We start from the raw sequence: 23,614 nt of genomic DNA on the forward strand, positions 1-23,614 counted from the left end.
CAGTGTAGCGTTCAGTACAGCAACCACAAGCGAAGTGAAGTCAAGAAATCTCTGGAGCTGTTCTTATTTATGTCTTGTTATATAGCTGCCCTTTTGGTGGAGGGATTATGGAATAGCTCCAACACATTTGCATCTCCTTCAGCAATCACAGCTCCCTGTCATGAGAGAAGAGAAGGTGAACATTTGGTTTCCACGATGATGTGATTTTTGCTCAGTTTGTACAAGGATTACATGTACAACTGTGGTCGGAAGTATTGGCTCTCTTCATCTGAAGTCTTTTGTTCACATAAGCTTTACTCATTTTGATGTATCAATATCTTTCCACAGTTTGTTGACTATGTAAATGTTGTTAAAGCTATGCAATGACCAGCCCAATATATACAATATATGTTATAATATTCTACCATAAAACATGAAGTTAAAAAGGTTACACTGTGTTTTTGCCTAGCATGGAATTTTACATATTTTTTAACTTGTCAGCCCTGTCAGTGTGTTGAGGGTTTATCCAGTAGAGTTATGTCCCCTTTGGCCCTCTGGTTTCAATGACTGCACTCCATCATGAATGCTTATTCAGCCAAAAATGTGAATGCAGAAGTGGTCGGTTATGTTGTTCCTGAGCAAACAGAAAGATGGAGATGGAGAAAGACCATGGCCGGTTATTGTGCATATTTGCAAATCTGTGTGAGCTATTGGCTGCTTTAGTCACATTCCTTAAGGGTAGTCAGCTTAAGACAAGAGTCAAGTAGAATTAATTAAGAAGTTTCCACCTTTTAGTGAGGACAACAAAACAAAAATAAAGCATTGGAAAACAGAAGTGGACACAAACCATATCTGAAAGCTTCTGTCGGCTGAAGCTCATACTGAGAGAAAACTGCTCCTTTTTGAATTTATAAATCAGGATAGGAATTCCTGTCAAAATAAGTTTTCCTCTGTGCGAAGACTTGATTGATGCTGAAGTCAAACTTATCATTTGTTGATTGTTGCTTCGATTACCATTTTTGAGGCATATGATGTTTATTAGGGTGGTAGTTTCTATCCTGTTTGGGATTCTGAAAAGTGACGCTCTTCCAGATTGGGAAGATACATTGACCTAGATAACAGCATAGCTATTTTTACCCAATGGAGGTGTATGCAACTGGTTAACATTGCAAATCGTCAGCTACTGATACAAAAGCCAGGCCTCTCTGTTGGAGAAGCAGCAAAGGTTTGCGCCAGGATTACAGTTCCAGGAAAAGGGATTGCAGCGCTGTACTGCGGCTGTGATGATTGATTGTCATTGTAATACTCAGTAATACTCAGGAACCAGAAGAAAGAGGAAAAACGTTTGTACTTTGACCAAGTAACGGATCCGTCGTCTCTTCTTCCTGGTGGTGGCTGGTCTGGGTCTTTACACCAACTCTGTAATGAGTCTGAGGTCGGCCCCTTGGGGTTCATGAACCACAGAGCTTCACTACACTTTCTTAGGTCTAGAAAAAACATATACGAAAATTGGTACAACCCACTGCTACAAGAAATGCATCTACACATTGTAGTGAAAATACATACCATCCTCGTCAATGGCTGACTTCATTATTGGAGATCGAGGTTGTATATTTTAGGCATAGCACTGGAACAATATCAGCTGTGTTACCAGTCTTTTGTTCATTTTTCCTACCAATTCTCATTCAATTCAACCAACAGTTCATATTCTAGAAGTGTTACAATCCTGGTGTGACAGAATCAAAAGAAGAGCAAGTGTGTTTTGTAAAGACATTGAGTGTGATATAAAGTATACTGAGTATTTGTATCCAACCACCCTTCCAGCCACATACGGTATAATAATAAATACTTTGACATCTCGAGATGCCGGAGGAAACTAGAATTCAGGAATGACACCATCGCTAGGAATCATCCTATTTTTCTAAAATGAGTGGAGTCTCCCTGCTGAGCCAGTAAAGGAATCTGCCTCCTGTCTCAGCTCACCAGTGCAATTCCACTGTTCCTTCCCTTCACACCGCGGCTCCCCATCCATGGCTTCAGACTTAGCGATTGCGTCCGTCACATCTGTGCATCTGCTTTGGCAGTGAAGTGATAAGAATGGCTTCACGTGTCAGACAGGTTTTGTGTCCTCTCCCACCCCAAGGTGAAACTCACAGTTAAAGGAAATATATCAAAATCAAGATTTGTGATGTTTTAAAAGATTGTTGCTCAGGCGACAGGTTCCTTCAAGATTTTCCATGTCTACAAAAATTACAAAAATAATAATGCAATAGAAATACAAGGACATTTAATCCTAGCGTTTACATTTTATTTTTTAATTTTGACAAAAAATTTCTGTGAGATATAGTTTTCATAATAATTGTACTTCTTTACATATTTTACAGTCTAAAACAGTGAGAGAATGGCATAATTGCATCTCAGGGGGATGTAGGTGGTTTATTTGTATGTATACTTGTACCTATTTTCCCATTGGTTTCTACAATCATTTGAAAGTTACTAATATTTATAGTTTAGTTTTTCTGGTGAATTGTCCTGCTCCACTCCACTCCCAAAACCGACTATTCGATATATTATGAAATTGGCTTCCATTTCAATTCCTACAATATAACAGCTGAGCATTTTAATTCCATGTTCCTTCATTGTTGACGTTTAAAAGCAAAGGTGCAAATAAACATGTGAACATTAAACAATTCACACATCTTTAATTTACCAAGAGGAATGACAACAAATTCAAAATGTTTATTTCTTCTGCCTTGATAAGTCAGGTGCTGAAATTAAGTAATAGCCTATGAACTGTAAAACTTGGCTGCTGCAAAAGAAAATGTAGCCATGTTACTAGACATATCTAAAATCATACCCCCCCCCCCTCATATTGAAACATTATTCTATTGTAAACATTATGAAAACACAGTGGATTTTAGTTTTTTCTTAGATTTGTTTTTATTTATAAAAGTCTATATTGCAAAAAAAATGTTTCCCCACAAATATTTGGGGATCTCAGTCCTAGGTATGTGTCCTGGGGGTAACATTGTGCAATTGCCAAACCAATTAAAATACATCACTTTGAACATTGTCTTTAAAAAATAAGTATTATTTTATCAGAATTACCTAAAATCATATGCCATTGGTTTATTAGACTGTTACCTTGTGGTTACAGCTTGCAACCACAGAATATAAACCTTTTTATGTGTATTATGCAGCAAAAACTTGATTGTTACATTCATATTACAATATGCAGTAGAGGGTTAATACATCAGGTTCCACATGCAAATAATTACATATAGTGCTCCCGGAGTGCATATTCAGCCTGGGAGCTCATAAAGAGTTCTTATTAAGGGTCTGATAGGACTCGTAAGCTAACCCTTGGAGTCTAACAAGCATAGTTAGAGCTCACGCTCATAGTATTTTATTGAAGAGTTCAACCTGAGTAACTTCCTCAAACTTAGAAGAACTTAGAATGATTCAATCAATCATCATTCAATCAATTTGTATTTGTTTTTAAAATCAGATTTCACGGCAGTGTAGAGGATGTAACAAAGTCATACTGTGTCTGACATTACACTGTAAGGAAGCAGATTTACTAAGTCCTGTAAGCATTCACTTAACAGATACCACCCAAGCATTTATGCACAAAAAAGGTGATATCCAAGTTAATTAATAAATAGTCTGGGTGGACGCCATTTGAACATGTGGTGAAAGTTCCCATAAAATTACTGTGGCTCTCATGGCTTAAGAAGGGTACCAGACCCTGATTTATCAATTAACTAATTTAGTAGGCCAAAGGCCGGTCTGCTCAGGTGTTGCTCACTGACTAAATCTGAGCTGGCTTTATGTCACCAATTTGATATGCTGATATATTTAAACACTAGGAGCTGTGGCCAGATGAATTAGGACAGAAAAAGATTAACAAAATGCCACACCATCTTCTCAAATACATATTTATTTTTCTTATTCAATGTATGTAAACTGCCTAAGCAAAGGTAACATCAGCTTTTATAATCTAGGATGTAAGACCTTATATATTGTTTACTGTATATCTCGTATACACGTGTGTAAATTCTTAATTTGTAAAATGTATTATGCCTTGAACTGCACTGTATTATTGCACTTATTGCTCTTATATTTTGTAAGTCACCCTGGATAAGGGCGTCTGCTAAGAAATAAATAATAATAATAATAATAATAATAATAATAATAGTAATAATAATAATAATAATAATAATAATAACATAGTTCTGCTGGATGCCGAGTGAAATTTGCACCAGCAACATACAACCAGAATTGATGGGACTGTGTTGTGAGCCCGTACATCTACAAACACGATCATGCTTCTTGACACAAAAGTGGGACAAACTGTTTGAGACAGAATAGCACTACACACATTTCATGGCCTGCACTGTGCTGACCTCCGTCCCACAGAGAACCATTTGAATGAACTGGAAGTGTGAATCAGGGAAAGATTGTGCAGTTGAACTTCTCCCCCTGCACCAGAAACTGCTCAGTGGGAGGTATGGCACACGCGCCGTACTCCTCCGGCAATCTATCAAAAGCCTTGCAAAATTCATAAAGCCAAGAGTCAGCCTATATCCAATGCGATATACTGTAAACAGCTTTCTTTCTTCTGTTATCTATCGGACCAAAATGTTGAGTAAATTTGTGATAATTTAGCCTCTAAAACTGGACTTTCATTTTCTTAAAACACTCTATATGATAAATAACCTTTGCACTATGTGACTGTTTATACTTCCATGGTAAATACAAGTTGTCTTGGACGCAGGTAACAGATAAATACAATTATAATAATATATATATTGAAATATATGTACAGTATATGTACCTTTAAACAAATAATTCCTGAGAGTTTCAGCTAAATAATCCAGGCAATTATTGTTGCAGATAAGGTAAACTTGTTAAATTTGTTACATATATCAATATCTCTCTCCATATATAGGCCCCATTTTTTTGTGGTTTCTCTTCCGTAGCCTTGCTTTCCTAACCTTTCGAGAACTTATTCACCTTCAGAGAATGAGAAAGTGAGGCCAGTTTCATAAGCCAGAACTTGAAGCGTTAAAAATTGCAATGTCATTAACCAGAGACCATGTGAAATGTGCTTGGCTATGGACTGCTGGTGTGACTTTAACAAAATGACTGTGAATCTAAAACAATGCCATCTGTCCACCAAGGTCATTCCCTTCATAAAGATGTGCCGGCCAGGTGATTTACATCGAGGGGGAATCTGCATATTCGTGAGTCAAACCGAGGGTTGGAAACATTTCCACACAAAGCTTGGGCCAAAGAAAGGAGTGGCTGAGGGCGCTCTTGAGGTCGCTGCAATCTATCTTCTCACACATCCTTAAGATTGCATATCCGCAAGACTGAAACACATGGATAGTGAACAATTTCTTCTGGTTATAGGTTCCTAATTTCCTCAGAGATGATATCCCTTTGCAAATGGGTTCATCTTGTGGATTTATTTCAGTCATCGTCTCATCATGTCCATTCAAATATTCAATTTATTTATGAACTCATCCGAATACTCCACCAAATCAATATTATCAAGAAAAGGATAGTAAAAGACAGCTTCAGCAGACGAGATTATATTTATTATTCTGGAGTGAAACTTAAGTGGTGTGCATTTCAGGTCACTGGAATAAGAATAATTTCATCTGATTAATAGAAAAGTTTAAAAATCTATTTGCATGTAATTGAGTGAGTCCACCAGGGCACCCACTGAGAATGTGCATGACCTCAGCCTTCATTAGATATAATGTACACAGATTTGGGAGATATCAAAATAAAGCTCACCTAAATTAGGACTGAACAATCTGATGTGAACAATCTGAATTGATGATTGAAACATGATGTCATCATTCTTTAGGTTACAGACCATACAATTGTATCTAAAATACACTCACCTAAAGGATTATTAGGAACACCATACTAATACTGTGTTTGACCCCCTTTCGCCTTCAGAACTGCCTTAATTCTACGTGGCATTGATTCAACAAAGTGCTGAAAGCATTCTTTAGAAATGTTGGCCCATATTGATAGGATAGCATCTTGCAGTTGATGGAGATTTGTGGGATGCACATCCAGGGCACGAAGCTCCCGTTCCACCACATCCCAAAGATGCTCTATTGGGTTGAGATCTGGTGACTGTGGGGGCCAGTTTAGTACAGTGAACTCATTGTCATGTTCAAGAAACCAATTTGAAATGATTCAACCTTTGTGACATGGTGCATTATCCTGCTGGAAGTAGCCATCAGAGGATGGGTACATGGTGGTCATAAAGGGATGGACATGGTCAGGAACAATGCTCAGGTAGGCCGTGGCATTTAAACGATGCCCAATTGGCACTAAGGGGCCTAAAGTGTGCCAAGAAAACATCCCCCACACCATTACACCACCACCACCAGCCTGCACAGTGGTAACAAGGCATGATGGATCCATGTTCTCATTCTGTTTACGCCAAATTCTGACTCTACCATCTGAATGTCTCAACAGAAAACGAGACTCATCAGACCAGGCAACATTTTTCCAGTCTTCAACTGTCCAATTTTGGTGAGCTTGTGCAAATTGTAGCCTCTTTTTCCTATTTGTAGTGGAGATGAGTGGTACCCGGTGGGGTCTTCTGCTGTTGTAGCCCATCCGCCTCAAGGTTGTACGTGTTGTGGCTTCACAAATGCTTTGCTGCATACCTCGGTTGTAACGAGTGGTTATTTCAGTCAAAGTTGCTCTTCTATCAGCTTGAATCAGTCGGCCCATTCTCCTCTGACCTCTAGCATCAACAAGGCATTTTCGCCCACAGGACTGCCGCATACTGGATGTTTTTCCCTTTTCACACCATTCTTTGTAAACCCTAGAAATGGTTGTGCGTGAAAATCCCAGTAACTGAGCAGATTGTGAAATACTCAGACCGGCCCGTCTGGCACCAACAACCATGCCACGCTCAAAATTGCTTAAATCACCTTTCTTTCCCATTGAGACATTCAGTTTGGAGTTCAGGAGATTGTCTTGACCAGGACCACACCCCTAAATGCATTGAAGCAACTGCCATGTGATTGGTTGGTTAGATAATTGCATTAATGAGAAATTGAACAGGTGTTCCTAATAATCCTTTAGGCGAGTGTATAGTACCAGGAGCTCAATCTGAAAGTAGGACTGTCAAACATGTTTTGAACTGCGATCATCATTTATGTTAGAATAAAGTTTGTGATTGCATAATTATTCAAGTCAATGAAGAGAATCATAAAATGGAACTACATTCATGGCCAAAAGCCTGTCAATAATGATTACAAAATAATTATGTGGCAAATAACACAAATACTACACTGATGTAAAAATTAAAGACAGTGAAACATTTGTTACCTTTATCATATTTTAAAATGAATAAAAGTAGGAATGTCTAAAATTAAAGTATAAATTAATGGGTAACTATGAAATTATTCAGTAACTAGAAATTTTACACACACACACACACACACACACACACATTAACTTAAGCTTTAATCTTTCATTTCATGGGACCTTATGAGTTTATCTTGGATAGACGCTGGTTTCACGTTAGGAGAAAATTCAAATTGTACACCCAGCTGTAAGTATTCAACATCGGACAAATTCAGTTAGATCCAATACATTTATTCATCTTATCATTATGATCTGCACTTTCCTGTGGTTAATGTTTTGCCTGCTGTATTAATGAGTTTATTACAACCTTTTAATTCCTGCTTGGGTTATTTTGCTGTAGTAACCATTTCCTGCCAAAAAGCCTTCACAAACATGACATGTAAAATAGCACAAATTGAATTAGCTTCCCCTGCACTCTGCTTGGCAGTCATTTTGAGAGTGTCATCTCAGAAATTATTTCTTGCTGACACAGTTAACATGGATAATAAATTAATAAACTGAAGCAGAAATAGACTAAAGTAAACATTCCCTTTTTAAATTAAAAATAACTTGAGCAATATTAAACCCATCTTTTAGAAGCTAGGAAAGAGTGTGATCCAAAACGGCAGACAAGATTGATGTTAGCAATGAATACCAGTCCAACTTCTGAGAATAATGTTATCTCATAACTTTATTAACAAGTTAAAAAAAGACAAATGAATTACAATATTTACAGAGTATCCAGAAATAAATGGAATAAAAGTGTAAACACCCATTCTAGGTAATGTCACAATCCACCTTCAGGTATCCTTTTTTCACAGGAAAGGTAGGATGAAGGAGCTAAGTTAAACTATGTTGAAATCCAATAATCATAAGAAAAAACTAAACGGAACAAAAAACGAAATATATACAAGTTTCCAGTGTGTTGTTGAGGGAACTGTCAGAAAACAGCTGCCATTTCAAAGCTTATTCTTGTTTCTAACGTTTCTAACTTTAATTAAAATAAAATATGAAAGAATTCTGAGGGTGGGGCCAAAGTATTTCAACACCTTAATGGCCACAGTTTCTAAACCAAACGGGAGGAAAAAAAACGATGGGGAAAATAGTTCTTTTCAAGAAGTAGTACAACAATTTTAAAACAGATGCAGTTGAAAAAAAACGTTGGAAATAGAGATTTTTTTTGTATTGTTTTTGTTTTTTTATTTTTTATTTATCTTTTTACTAACAACAGCGGCTAACACCAAGAAAGAAAAAATGGGGAACGTATCCTTTCTGAAACACCACAGTTTTTTTTAACGTTTTTTTTCTTTTCTTTTTTTTTTTTTTTTTTTTTTTTTACAATTGACAAGTAGTTTGTTTTCTAAACACGGCTTGTTATAGCATGCGTAATTCCCAAAACATTGTCTTACTGCAGCTGGGCATACACGATAGCAGCACTTTTTAATTGCTCGAGAAAGAGAGAGAGAAACAGAGAGGGCAAACGAAGTCAGCTAAAGGCCTTTTCATCTAGGACCTGACACTTTTGGTACTGAGAAGACAATTTCACATGTAAGTTTCTTGGTTTTTCTTTATGGCTCTATGTACTGTTTATTTTATTTGTTTGTTTTGTTTTTTGCTTATTGGTCCTACTGGTATTGACAAAGGGAAAAAAAGCTATTTAATCAAGTGCCAAAATATAAAACAATTGCTATTATTTTCTAATAAGGCTTCAGGGCATTGAGCAGCAACCTCTAATAAATACAGACCCAGCTCACTTTGTATCACATCAGTATTGTCAAATCGTCAGAATCTCTAACTAGATTCAAGCATTTCCTTTAGCAAAGACTTCTGTTAAAAAACAACAAATAAAAATGTTCATTACCATACTAGTCATATAAAAGCATCCCACAAGTTCTTAGACGTTCTTAAAACAGTGTTTAACTTGTGAATTGTTCATCGGATAAAAACAGCCTTCTGTGACAGGAGAGCCACTCTTGGTGACATTGAGGCCTGCTGCCCTGGTTTGAACTTCACAGAAAACACACATTAGCTGTATCTGCTGCTCACACAAGAGGATGAGCGAACTTTAGACGCCACCAAAATTCTCTCCACGGGACTCAATGTTTAAATAGGAGAAGAGCTAAACTGAAGAAATTACAGTTTGTTAGTTTTTGAGGTACTATGGAAAAAAAAGGATATTATATTCTCAAGTGAGCAGCTGATTTTCTTTTTTTAACATTTAAACAATCAAACAACTAAACGTAGATAGCGTGATTCACAATCAGAAACCGCTATCAGCAGAGATCTATTCATTGTAAAATTCAAGGCGCTGTGTTTCAAAGAAATCCCTTTTCCACAAGAGAAAACATTTCGGTATCAGTCACTTCTTTTATCTGCTGACCAGTACTCCCATTGGCGGTTCAGCGATATGACATTTTTCTTTAAGTTGCAAACGAAGAAGAGCAGGGAACTCCTAACAGCCGCAGACATAAGGAGACAAATACCTGGATTACCGTAGCAATTTGCTACAAAGTGTGGGGACAGTGTTAATGATTTTAAATTATAAAAAGTATATATATTCATATATAAAAGAAACATCAACTCCTCTAGCTAATTGGCTACAGGAGATTAACACTGAAGGACTAAATGTAAACCTGTAACTGGTCATCATTCAGGTCAAATCAGTATCGTTAACCTGCCGCCAGATTCGCAACATTTAAAAGCAAACCGAACGAATCTTCACAGCATTGAAATGCGGACACGGTTAACTGGCCGGAGAAACACTCTTTTACCGAATTCCAAGCTGAGATTGAGTTTGCAAAGAAATTCCTGTTTTATGAATGGCTGGAATTCAATTATAAATACTAGGTCTTAAAAGATTTATTTTTTATTTTTTTTAAATTCACGTTCACCCAGTAGTTATTCATGATTCATGAATACTTTACGGGTATTATAGTGAACATGAATTATTATTATTATTTTTTTTTTTTTTTAGAGGTAAAGACTGACCAAAGATTTGACCTTAATGATAAAATTACAGTACCATTCACTATTGGTTACCAATATATTAGCATCTGTCCTATGGACCAAGTCACTCATTTTTAAGATTCTGCAATTAGAAAAGATGACAAAAGTACATGTAGAATGTAGCACAATCAGGAAACGTTCAATGAATAACACCCAAAATGATCACCTAACAATGCTCCAAAGAATATTTTTTAAAGTTTTTTTCTATTTTCAGTTTTTTTCTAAAAGGGTTTGAAAAGCAGCCTTGGTTGTCCTTTCCCCCCTGTTTTTCAAGTAAATATCAAAGCTACAGTACACTGTTTCCTCTTAAGAATCATTTTTGGTCTCTGGTTTCTCCTTTTCGTCCACTTTAAAGACATTATTCTTTGCCAGTTGGTAATGGCCTTCCACTTCCATAGCTTCGCTGGAATAGACGCCATCTTTATTGTCCTGTGCAGCCGCTGGTGGTCCGCCAGTCTTGGTTGTGGCTTCTATTGCTTGGACAATACTACGGTCTCGCCTGCTGTTGCCCACAGTCCTTAAACAGGAGACAAAACAGAACAAAAAACATGACTTCAAATTCTGTTTGTACATGAATCACTTACATAAAGGAGTTAACCAGTGCAGGGAGGTGTATCGGGTGACTTCACCAACTTTCAAGCTACTAAGTGCTGGTGTCCATTTAGGCAATCATGTTCTTAGAAGGTATCAGACTTTTAAACAAGAGGGCAATAACATTTCTCACTAATACAGTCACTTATCTTGGACAGACCTGACCGGTGTATAAAATAACCCTGGGGGAAGGAATCTGTTTTTGCGATGATGCAACGATCTGCTCCTAAAAACACATCCAGTCTAAAGCAGAGCCGGAGTGGCCAGACTGAAAGATAGCGGTGACGGTTAAAAAGAATACAAAATGGAATGATGGACATTCCAAGGTAAAGAAATTAAATTTAAAAGCCTTAAAATACTTTATATGGTAGATTTGCATATGTAATGTTTTGTTATGACTAGAGCTAAAATTCGAAGATTTTGGCTCCAGCTCACACAGTAGTCTTATACAACATATTAAGCAACCGTTATATTTCAGAAACTTACAGATGACAAAACAGCGCATTTGCTTCATTATTTAACAGGTTGAACATTTTAAAGCAGGCCTTTTCAACCTTCTATTTTAACCATCTATTCTCTGACCCTAAGTGGATCGAAGAGAGGAGACCTTTGGCGAGGCCGGGTTACAAAAGACTTACATGCCATGTCTGAGAACGTGACGCTCCCACTCGGCACTGTGGGTAAACGTACGGCCGCAGAACTCACATGGGAAGCGTTTTTCGCTGCACGCCGAAGCACTGCTTCCTGGGGAGCCTGGTGCCTCTGAAATACAAAACCGGCAATAAAGAAGGGAAAAGAAAAAATAACTAGGAATATCTCAACCATAAGAGCCTATGTTGACTGTTAGAGGACCCTGATGAGATCTACAGTCCATAAGAGAGATCTCAAAACAGAAAGTCTTGCCTTTGCTGGCTTCTCCCCTCATTGACCAACCTGAACACTTTACCCCAGGGTCACCCCAGAGCTCCCAATGACAGTAAGTATGGTAAATAAGTCTGACATCCACAGTGGAGACATTTGGTGCTAACCCCTGTGAGCCTATGAATGGCGTTAATGGTGCCGTGGACTGATGGAAGTGATTAAATTGGTTTCCCTCAAAAAGCCATTAAGCCCATCAAGCAGATCTGCTTTCATTCTGCTCTTGTATAGAAGTCGCGTTAATTACCCGGCTCACTTGAGGTTCTATCGCTTATAAAATATGTATGAAGCCTTCAGCCTCTACGTTTTTATTTTTGTCAGAGTTTGGACATGCATTGCATCGCCAGATTCAAATGAAGATTGAAGAATTGAGTTGTCACGACCAAAGGCTCTTTAACAAGACCTCTGTTCTCTTAAAATAAAAGTAAATCGCTTTGTGAGTGGCCTTGTTTTATGATGTGTTAGAGCAGATTTAATTAATCTAAATGGATTGAAGGCACAAACTTTGTCCTTTGCTTTTATAATGAGCTTGTTCTCATTACATGTGCTCTTGATGGCTTCTTAAACTTAAATATTATTGACATTGATCTATGGCAGCCAAAATAGTTTTAGCATGATCCTATTGCCTATATAAATTGTAATACCCCTTGTGTAAAGAGGATATTGGAAATTATTGAAATATCTAGGTGCTGTTTATAACTTTGTGTTGCTCAGCATTTTGAATAAAAATATTTGTAATTGTTCACTTATGTTGTTCCCAGTTATAGAACCAACCAATTTGAATGATCAGTTTAAACTGCAAAAAAGATCCGTCTTCCTTCACATGTTGAATACCACAATTTGTGTATTAAAAAGGTTTATTTGAATTAGCACAGTCCTCTATGTAAACTGATCACAGGTGTTCCAGGTGTTTTGCTAAGGGAAGTATCTTGTCCTAATTTATATTAAATTGGCAGTTTTACATTTCAAAACCACAGACCATGGTAGTCAGTGCCTAGAAGCCTATGGGATTTACTCTTGAAAAATAATTTGAAATGTGTATTCAACCCTTCTTGGAGCTTAATACATTAAATTAAAATCAAAAATCCATAACATATAATCGAATTCAAATACGAGTTTATTTCGGGTGTCATTTTTAGAACATCATCCATGAGCAGTAGTTTTTGAGCAAAAGTTAAAACAATGAAAACAAGACTGAGAAGCATTACCTACCACACAAACAAATAAAATATAAAAGCCCCTGTTAAATCCAGAATTATTCTGTTGGGACCAATATCAAGAGCTCGGTACAGGTTAGTGTTATACCTCTACCACCAAGTTTTTGGCTCTTTTCCAAAGTAACCCTAATACAGTATGTGTTCAATGACGGTTCATTTAATTCTTCCATTCCAATACAGCCATCTGAGCTTATAGACATGCATAATACAACATTACTCCTTTTCTTCTCATATTCCCATGAATCTTCGCTGATATGTGAAGTATCAAACTTGTGTCCTGCAGGTTTTATTTATAACACACTAATTAAACGAGTAATGGTAGAGAAGGGACCAGCATTGGTCAAAGGTAGAATAAAAACAAATTAAAATATTCGTAGAGGCCCTGCAAGCTCGGCCCAACCTTAATTCTCTACACAAGCCCAATTTTAAACAGGGGTTCCTGCGTATTACACAAATTACCCTAGTGGGGTAGATTTGTATATGTTCATGACCCCAGATCGAAGTACAAATCCCGTTGCCTTATGACTCGTTGGTACGCCAACCTTTTGGCTCGGCCTTCTCCGTCTCGTCCTCTTCCTCGTTCTCCTCTTCCTCTTCCCCTTCCCCTTCGTCCTCTTCCTCCGCGCTGCCGAGGCTCTCCGTCTTGTCTTTGATGGCTTCCAGCTGATCCAGGTTCACGCGGCCCACCAGCTCAAAGTTGCGGCTCACCTGCAGGATGAAACCAGTGCTCAGTAGCAATAAGACAGAGAGCCTGGGGGCGGCTACATTCACAGTGAAGCAGAGTTGCCTGGGATGCTTCGAGGATCATGATCTACTACTAAGCAAGCCTGCATTATTGGCATTCTCAAGGTTTTCATAAATTCATGCTGAAGTAGACAAACAGACTACTATATTTTGTTCCCTCAATGGTTACTATCTATCGGTTTCAATTCCTCAGTATAGCTTCACATAGCAATGTATTCAATCCAGCTGATCTAGTTTTAAATAATGTTACATCAGGAATTTCTATAAAAACAAAGACAATTCTCCCCCCCCCCCCCACAACCCATTTAGAAAAAAGACAATATATACATCTATTATCACAAGATAAAGAGGATTTAACTTGACTCTGAGTGGGGCTCGGTGGCACTAGTTTGTCACACTAGACTTAATTTATACTTTAACCTCACGAAATAGAATCTGCCCTCTGGCAACACCTCATGCATTATCTCTATTAAGGGATTTTGGGATCTGCAATTTATTCAATATAAAATGTGCCAAGAATAAATACCAGAGTCTCAGATTTAAGAAAAGTATATAAAAGGGGCATTTAAAAAAAAACGGTAAGAGGTATCCTTCTGATGGCCTCTGCTTCAGCACTTTCAGTAAAACTTGCAGAAACTCCCAAATGAATCTAGACTTCCATTTGCTTCATTAAGTTCAATATTAGGATTACATAATATGAAGGAGACCACAAATGCATCTGACTTCCTCCATTAAGGATTCTGAAAGTGTGTTTATGAAACCGAGCTCCGAGGGAAGTCCATGCATTTAGTCAAATCAAGTTCCTGGGTCAAGGTTTTATAGCATTCTTTACCTTTTTATTTTGAACATTAACTGAGCAGAACCACATGGAAATAAGTATGTGGTTATGGGGCAAAAATGCAGCCTTGTGAAGCTTGGGTATTCTAGAATGTGACCTTTTATTGTTACAAGATGAGAAGAAAAAGAAAAGTGAGAGGGCCTAGAATATGGTCTTATCAGACTAATCCCTTTAGCAAGAAACATTCCTTAAGAAGTATGTTGAAAATTAAAAACGGCAAATGATTTAAAATCAGTCATTACATTACATGGCAGTCGAAACAACACTATTTACCATAAGCTCTGTAAGTAGGTAAAAAAATAGTTTCCTATTATTTTGAAGATTAGAAAAAGCTTGGACAACATAAACCATAAAAGAAAGATCAATTCCATGCTTGTTTGTGGCTCTGGAACCACTCTGTTCAAATAACACTTACAAGGCATCTCTTAAGTATGAAGTTCCTTATTTAAAAAAGGAAAAAAGGTTATGATCCGATTCCAGAATTTCATGACATCATAACTATGCACAGGGAGACAGAAAAATGAAGGTTGACACTCCACCTCCATGTTCTCACTTCTTTGACCATACAGCACAGAGAAATCGTACCGAGTGACTGACAGGGTGCCCCAGAGAGCATCAGAACTACACAGGTTCCCATTCTGGTGTGCGCCTTTCTTTTCCTCACTCTTTTCCTTGATTTGCATGCCTGCCTTCCAACACACTTTGAGCCGAAGTTGTTTCTTAATTAAACTCTAGAGAAAATCTGATTCGGGGAGGTCGAGTTCAATTGCTTTTTGCTACACTGCTGGAACAAACGTTTTGCGAAGGATGGTGTGAGATGCAGACACTTCCTCCACCGACTAATTTAAATTTCCCTCATTCGCTCTTCTGTTGCAGTCTCTACCGACATCTGCACTGCCTAACTTAACCGCTATCAGCTGATCTAACAGCATGCAATGTTTTCCCCCTAGACTGTAGGTGAAGAAATTAGGCGGGGAGGAGAAAACTGGTACTGCCCACGCCCCGGCACACAGAACTTTGCCGGAGGGCTTCAAAGATTATCTACCTTGAATTCTTTCTGGAAGCAGTTATTTGCTTTTGGTGGGATACTTACTACTACTTGCTTTTAAGGGATCATTAAAAAGGCAAAGGACTTAAGCAGAAACCACAAAGGAGAGCGATGCAGGGGAAAGAAAAATAACGGAGGAAAAAATACACGATTGCAACTTTATAGACCTCTGCATGTGACACAGAAGTCTGGGTTCCTACAGGATCTACCCACAATGAACGGTTTAGGTGTCTCTGCCCAGCGCCGTGCTCCAGCAGAAGGCCTACCTTGTGTTCGTCACGCAGATGGCTCTCCAGCTCTTCCCGCTGCTTGCTGTCGAAGTAGCAGAGCTGGCACTTGTAGGGTTTGAGCTCGTTGTGCTTCTCGATGTGCTGCTGCAGGCTCTCGTCGCTGGAGCAGGTGAAAGTGCACTTGTCGCAGCGGAACACAATGCCCTGCAGGTGCCGGGACAGCTTGGAGCGGCAGACCTCGATGGGCACCACGCGCTCCTCTGCACGGAGGGCAAAAAAGGACACAGGATGAGGTGAAGGAAGCTCTGCCACCCTGACTGGAGTGAAGCGTCTGCATTGACATTTGTTAACATCCCAATGCACAGCATGATGGGACTTCTCTCAGTATTTATTTGTGATTATACGCCTGATCTGGCAAAGTTACCAGTTCAATAGTCTACATTTCCGACATTCCTATATATATATATATATACAGTTTTACACTGTTTTAACTCTCCGTGACATGAGAAGAACTAAAATATGCAGATTTAACCACATTTCACCAGCATTGTGACCGTTTTCCTTTTATTACAATTCTACAAATTCATTGTCACTCATTTTGTTAACAGAATCATGTAATTGCAAATATTAATGCACAATCTTATATATTTTTGTGCGCAATTTTCCATGCATTTTATTTTCTCCTGTCTCGTCTTTACTCATTTCTTAGCTTGTAATATTTAGTTTGAAACTCTACTATGGAATGCTTTATTGTGGGATTCTTACCCCTGTGAAGGACAATGTGGTCAATCATATTGCTCTTGTATTTGGTGTGATAGAGGCATAGGGGGCAGCGCAGGTCTTTGGGACCTTCTTCGGGGGTCGTGGCGTGTCCAGCTTCCACATGCATCGTGAATGCAGACCTGAAAGAAACACGCATGACCCACATTTAAAAACTCCAGCGGAAGAGAGATGGCAAACGGGAAAAGCATCAATCTTATACGATGCAAAAGGCTAGCCAAGCAGAAACGAACTGACAAAGTAGTTGAGAAACCGCACCAAAAAATAGAATACAATTATTCCGACTTTAATTTCTTAGGTGGCCTGACATCTTTAAAGCAATTCCCTGTTCTTTCTTTAACCAAATGGCTGAGATGAAAGCTAATGTCAATTCCAAAAGTACATCTGTGAAAGTCTTTCAGCTACCTGCAACCAAGTACATCTTTTAACACCCTTGGGCCTTCACATTAAGTTTTTTTTTTTTTTTTTACCTGGACCACAAGAATCAAATAAAGAACAGCACAATAATGCTAAGAAGAAAACTACTGAGGACATGCCATAAACACGGAAGACTGCAGCAGAATCTATTAAACAGACTCCTGATATGCTCATGAGCTCTAACATCTGTAAATAATTACAAGAATCTACGGAGAACATTTCTGGAAGTACTCGACATCAGGGCTTCAGCAAAGGGCCTCTCTGGTGAACAGAAGACACTTTGAGTTTTTCAAGGTTGGTAAATCATTTACTCCTGAGTAAGGCCAGCAGTTTGAATTCAGCTCATGACATATTGCAGATTTTCCAATTAAGATAATTTATAGGGGGCTTTTTGCAGCAGTGCTGAGTGAGAAGATGAGATGTACACTACCGGTCAAAAGTTTTAGAACACCTCCATTTCCCCAGTTTTTATTGAAATTTACACAGTTTGATGTCTCAATGTATTCTTTCTACAATCGAAATCAAATATTGTTTAGAAAGTTCTTCCCAACACTGTTGCAGAAGTTCCCACAAATGTGTTGCACTTGTAGGTTGCTTTTTCTTTCACCCTTCTGTCCAGTTCATCCCATGTTTTGGGTCATTATCTTGCCGTAGGATGACCCACTGACATACAAGGCGTAAACCAGAGGGTATTGCATAGTGCTGCAAAATGCTGTGGTAGCCGTTTTGGTTCAGGGTTCAGGGTTCCACTCACTCTGTGCAAGTCGCTGACTCTGGATCCAGCAAAAGAGTCCCAGACCATCACCTCCTCCATGTTTGACACACACTGAGGAACCATCCTTTCACCTACTCATCGGTGTACAAAAACCCTGCGTGATGAACCGAAGATTTCAAATTTTGATTCATCGGTCCATTAGACCTTCTTTTAGTCTTCAGTAGTCCACTGGTGGTGCTTCATGGCCCATGAAAGCCTCTTTCTTATTTTGCCATCTTAGCAATGGCTTTCTTGCTGCCACTCTGTCTGTCAAACCTACAGTCTTCTCTTCATAGATTAAACTGAGACTTGCTTACTTCGACCAGTGTTAAGCTGTGCTTGAAGCTGTTGTCCTGTGAGACGCCTCTCACGCAAGCTGTTGACTCTCAGAAACTTTTCTTCTGATTCTGTTGTGGCTTTGGGTCTGCCAGACCTCTTCCTGTCAGAGTTTCCTCCCATTTCCAAGTGCCTTTTGATGGTGTAGGAAACTTTACTTAAAAACTGTGGTTAAATTTCAATAAAAACTGGAAAAATGGGGGTGTTCTAAGACTTTTGACCGGTACTGTATATTAGAGACACTCTGTGTACACATTGCCCTTACTAGCATATCCTTCAGCAACTTAAGAGAACGGGCCCTTCATGTGCATGTATATAAAGCTTCTTGCCAAATGTAAACATGTACTGTTTGGTGGGTTGGCGTGGGATGTCATTTGAGTTGAGAACTTTACAATGGGAAGTGCCTTACTTGTAGCAGGTGAAGAAGGAACAGTCTTTGCACTTGAAGAGCTTTTTTCCACCGTGACGGTCACGGTAGTGGCGCCGGAGGCTTTGCATGTACCCCGAGCTGAACTCGCAGAACTCGCAGGTCAGGAGCCCCTCCGGCTTCATCTCGGAGGTGGTGCTGGGCAGGGGAGTGGGGCTGGCACTGCTGTTACTGCGGGCGGCCAGCTGGTAATGACTGAGCTGCTGTTGCACATCGGGGGGCTCGGAGTACGAGGAGTCTGCAGGGCAAGAGAGGGAGAGGGTAAGCACAGCCGTGTGACACAAATCTGATTTAAACAGACCCAATGAACAGAAGAAACCACCACACGTGAGCCATTAAGTTAAAATAACATTGTTCTTTTTCAATGAAATTTTGTTTTAAATCCCCCGAGATGACCATTTAAAAAATAAAGTGTTCTCTTAACTTGTACATTTCAATCTGTTAACACAAGCAAAGGCAAAAAAGGCAAAAGCACAAATTGTCTAACATTTACATTTATTAGTATTTTAAAATTGTGCAATAAATCTTTAAACTCACACACATATATTAAGATTGAATTATTTTGTTGAAATTTATGCACAGCGTTTGCTTCCCTGAACACAAATCTCATCGTTGAAGTTCATACCAGTGAAAACCTGCTGTGCAGAGAATCAGCACCACATTGAACCGTATTGTGAATCACAGGAATTCATCTCAACTTCAAAATCAACCTACACATTAATGTTTTAACTGTATAAGCAGATGTATCCAGATAAGTAGGTATAATTGGTTTTACAAATGTAATAGTACTTTTTTTTTGCCAATTAGGCCTATAGTTTTGTCCAAGTTACCGCCGAAGAGTAAAAAAACAGAACAATTATGAACCCATGCCACTCACTATCACCACAGCTTCCAGTTTTTTAAAAATCCATTCATTGAGTTTCAATCCCCGGCCCCCAAATATTCTGACCTGTTCAACCCTTCACTATTTTATCTCTTTATTTGCAAACTCAAGGGCAGAATGGATAAATGAGAAAACACAACCGTGTGCTGCAAAGTGAAATGTCAGCGGCCCACTGTAAATTTCACCAGGTGTCCCATGACCATAGAGTAGACCACGGTTCTGCTGCTCTGAATTTGTCTGCATCTGGGACATCCCTGCATTTAATTAAATTAGACTGCTCTGTCTGCCAACCACTGGTAGCTATATCTGCACAGATCATTTCATTATGTCACTGCTAAAGACAAACAGGTATAAAGGCAAATCCTATTATGACAAACACTTGCAGAGCTGAATGAATTACTTAACCACAACCTACACTGTCCTGGAACAGTTTTGGAGAATGAATAGGCGGAGGCATTTACGGCCTACTCAGACACATTTTAGTTCATTATCTGGTTATCCTGAAAAGTCTAAAAATGTACAGTTTTTTTTTTAAAGGTTGTTATTAAAAAACATTTAAGCACATGCAGTAGCAAATCTTATGACTTATTGTCTAAGATACTACATCTGTATTGTACAATTATGTAAATAGTAACTGCTTTTGCTTCAGTCATTTTCAATTTCAATAACCACATGGCACGTGTCAAGTAGGATTCACAATGACAGATGGGATCATTTTTACCCTGAATAATTGCAGGTGCCAGCTTTAATGCATAAAAATACATGTTTTAATGACGATCAGCACATCAAAGCAGTATGTAGCCAATGAAGCAAAGATTGCAATAATAATAAAAAAAAAAGACAGCACACATTTGGAATGCCATAAAAATAAAAGCTTATTCATTCATTACAGTCCATGATGTTTCAGCATAAACATGCCTTTCAGACAGCATGTGTAGCCTCCTGTATAAAAATGGAGATTATCAATTAAGGGAATTTTATATTGATATGTAGAAGGGGATCTTCAAGATTGTGGGATAAATACTTATGGGCTGTCAACTGTTTCTTCATTAAAATATTTATACAGCCAATAAATCTGGTATTTAGGTCAAAGTAGTTTTTTTTGTAACAATATGACTGGTTTGACATTTCATTTCATTGGTCTCTCAATAATGCCAGCTGAAGTTGGACTTCGGGAAAAAAAAAAAATCTCACGTGAAGACGGACAACTATCACACACACAAGGTCTACTACTCCACATAAACGACTCTGGAATTGGGTTTGTCACCTTGTAAGCCTGCGATATCAATCCCTCTACCCCCAAAACACACATAAAAAGCTTCATATTCTTCATAAAATTTAAAAAAAAAAGGCCAACGCTGGCACTCGGTGAGGTAAAGAATGTTGTGCCTCTCAGCTGGCAAGGTGATAAAACAGCTTGGCAGCATTTTGCTTTTCTCCCACTTCACTTGCTTTGCTTATCTTCCAAATGGATAATTTATTCTCTCATTCTACTATGCTCAGGCACAGCCCACTCACATAACTAGTTACACTCCAACCGACACTAAACAGAGTCACAAATACATTCCACACAGGTTGTCGTGCCGGTCGGCTCGCGTGTTCCCCCAGCAGAGCCAAACTGTCACTGCTGAGGCTGGCTTTCTGCAAATGACTTCCATTGTAACGGATTGCCCTGCTGTTCCCTTGCAGGCTGTAACTGGCACTTCTGCTTGGTACTGCTGAATTTGTTGTAATATGTCCTTCCATTGAGTCAGGAAGTCAGAGTAAGCAGTTTTCTTCACCTATTGCTGGGTCATTTAAAGGTTCATATATCAACGTTTTTTTTTTTTTTGAGTGACACAAAATTAAGGGGAAATAAAAAGCAAAGGCTTTTGAGGCATTCAGTTATCTAAAGACTTTGTCTAAAATTAAAATAAAGCATAACACTCATCGACATTCTCCAGAAGCCGGTTCAGCAAGGCCTCTTAAACCTGTGGATTCCTTAACACCATAACCAAGTCTACAATATCATAAACCGATGTTTACAATGAGCTGTCTGATGACAAAACACAGGACTGTCAACATCGACATCATTCAAGTCAACAAACATCATGTCTATTATATTTTATTATATAATATATTATTATTATTATTATTATTATATTATATAATATTATTATTATTTAGTATTATATTTTAGGGGACTTTTTCCACATCAATATGCGAATTCTTTATCTCCTTTAAATCTGCTTGAAGGCATTTGCTCTAAGAATGAACATGCTTGAAAAAACCCAGATAGTTGAGATTCTTTCCTCATGTGAGAACAGAGATGGTGCTCTCTATTGAAACCCTAGTGGAAAAACTCTCAGAGCTCAGCCCAGATAGGAGGAACAGCACCCTCTGTGGAAAATGTACACTTACTAAGCAGCATGCATTTGAGAAACAGAAAAAAATTAAAAGATTAACCTGTGTAAAAAACTAAAAAATAAAATAAAAAAAAAAACACCTCTTAGAATTATGAGGGATAGAAAACCTGTGTAAATGGTTATGGATAATAAAGGGCCAGAGACCGTATCAGTGAATAGGAGGGATAATACTTGCCTTCAGACTCTTGGATGATGAGGGTGTGTTCAGCAGTCTGGGGGGGTTTCTGAGGTCTGAAGGCTCCTTGGGTGGCGGCACGGAGTTTGGGCAGAGTCAGGGCTTCTCCATGGTCCTTGAGGGAGTGCTCCTTCAACTGGCTGATGGTCATTGTTGAGAAGGAACAGGACAAACACTTGTAGGTGTTCTCACCTGTGAACAAACAAAACCAAAATCAAAACACTTTTCCCACTCAATCCTTCAGTTTCCTCTCATTCAGATAGAGAGACTCCTGAGTCGCCTGCTACTGTGGTCCACATGTTAGCAAAGAGGTTTGAATATCTTTAGGTGATGTCACCCGAATGGTCTTCACAGAGCCGTCTCTAATTAATAGATGTCGCTAAACCGTACATCTAGGTTAATCTTGGCCCAAACTGGCCTAGCAATTCTGTGTGCGCCCTGCAAGTGGTGTTGTAGTGCAGTGAGGCATTTTAAAAGTATCCCATCTTTCCTAGCCCTCGGGCACTAATAGGAGGGCGCCTAGATGAGCAGATTGCTGCAGTGAGGATTTGACACAGATTCATAGGCATCTGGTTACTTCAGTAATGCAAATTTGTGATTCTCACTGTCAGTATACTTTTAGCCAAAGCAAAGGCATGGTTGTAGGTGTGGTGGCACGGATGCAATCAGATCTAATTAATTGCAAATTCCTAATCAAAACAAAAAAAAATAAGGAAATGTTATCTTCAGTCCAATTCTCTACTGGATGGAGTTCTCCACAATCTTCATTCAACATTCTTCTACTAACATCTTGATTTAGAATCTGTCAAAACACCTGTTTGCACTCTAACCCATTAATGCATTTTCCATCTCCTCTTTTATTCCAACCACCCATGTTTCGTTGGGTCATCTGCAGTCTTTGCATCATTCTTGCATTCTGGCTCCAGGATTCTCACCAGAGTGTTAATACAGGCAGCACACATTAGTCATTGACTGTCTCTCCCAAACTTGGCAATGTATTAAAACAACAAAACAGAACTATTAAAAACAGAACAATACTGATGACAATAAACATACAACCTAAAAATCATGACAGTTAATAAACACTCACTGACTGTTTTTATTCCCCCAATTAAAGTTTCATTTGTTTCTGGTTGGAAGGGGAAGGATGAACCTTAACCAAGTGCAGTGGGAACAGAAAGGTTGCCCATTTTCATGTAAGGCCTAATGGTATAAATCCCTTACAGGTGGAAGAGAACAAGTGCTTCCTGAATGAAGAAAAGGACCACCCTTGCAATAACTGGTCAGGAGTAAATCTATGACTCTTGAAGGCAGCATCTGCCATTGTTTTATGATTATATTGCAGGTTTTAAATTAACAAAGCAGCCAGTTAAATCTATGGAATTGCACCCCGAGAATGTACTCGTTTGCCATTGTAATGGCCGACCGAGATGTCAAACTTTCTTCTGGGAGTTTTATGGTAAATTGAAATTAGTGAAAA

General features: G+C 38.6%; 1 protein-coding gene across 4 annotated transcripts in view; it reads right to left on the reverse strand.

The window, feature by feature from the left end:
• Window positions 1–8,038: 8,038 nt before the first annotated feature.
• znf462 (zinc finger protein 462) overlaps window positions 8,039–23,614 on the reverse strand; it is a 56,149-nt gene continuing 40,573 nt past the window's right edge. For 3 of the 4 annotated variants that reach the window (XM_066710560.1, XM_066710558.1, XM_066710559.1), the window contains 7 exons: window positions 22,135–22,326; window positions 18,654–18,909; window positions 16,723–16,859; window positions 15,994–16,217; window positions 13,640–13,805; window positions 11,601–11,724; window positions 8,039–10,888 (listed from right to left, as the gene is read on the reverse strand). In XM_066710560.1, coding sequence (XP_066566657.1) covers window positions 10,678–10,888; window positions 11,601–11,724; window positions 13,640–13,805; window positions 15,994–16,217; window positions 16,723–16,859; window positions 18,654–18,909; window positions 22,135–22,326 — 1,310 coding nt within the window. In that variant the 3' untranslated portion in view covers window positions 8,039–10,677. The remainder of the gene's footprint in view (window positions 10,889–11,600; window positions 11,725–13,639; window positions 13,806–15,993; window positions 16,218–16,722; window positions 16,860–18,653; window positions 18,910–22,134; window positions 22,327–23,614) is intronic. The other variant, XM_066710561.1, reaches the window with a different exon arrangement.

Source organism: Amia ocellicauda, chromosome 8, assembly GCF_036373705.1.
Source record: "Amia ocellicauda isolate fAmiCal2 chromosome 8, fAmiCal2.hap1, whole genome shotgun sequence".
Taxonomy (NCBI): Eukaryota; Metazoa; Chordata; class Actinopteri; order Amiiformes; family Amiidae; genus Amia; species Amia ocellicauda.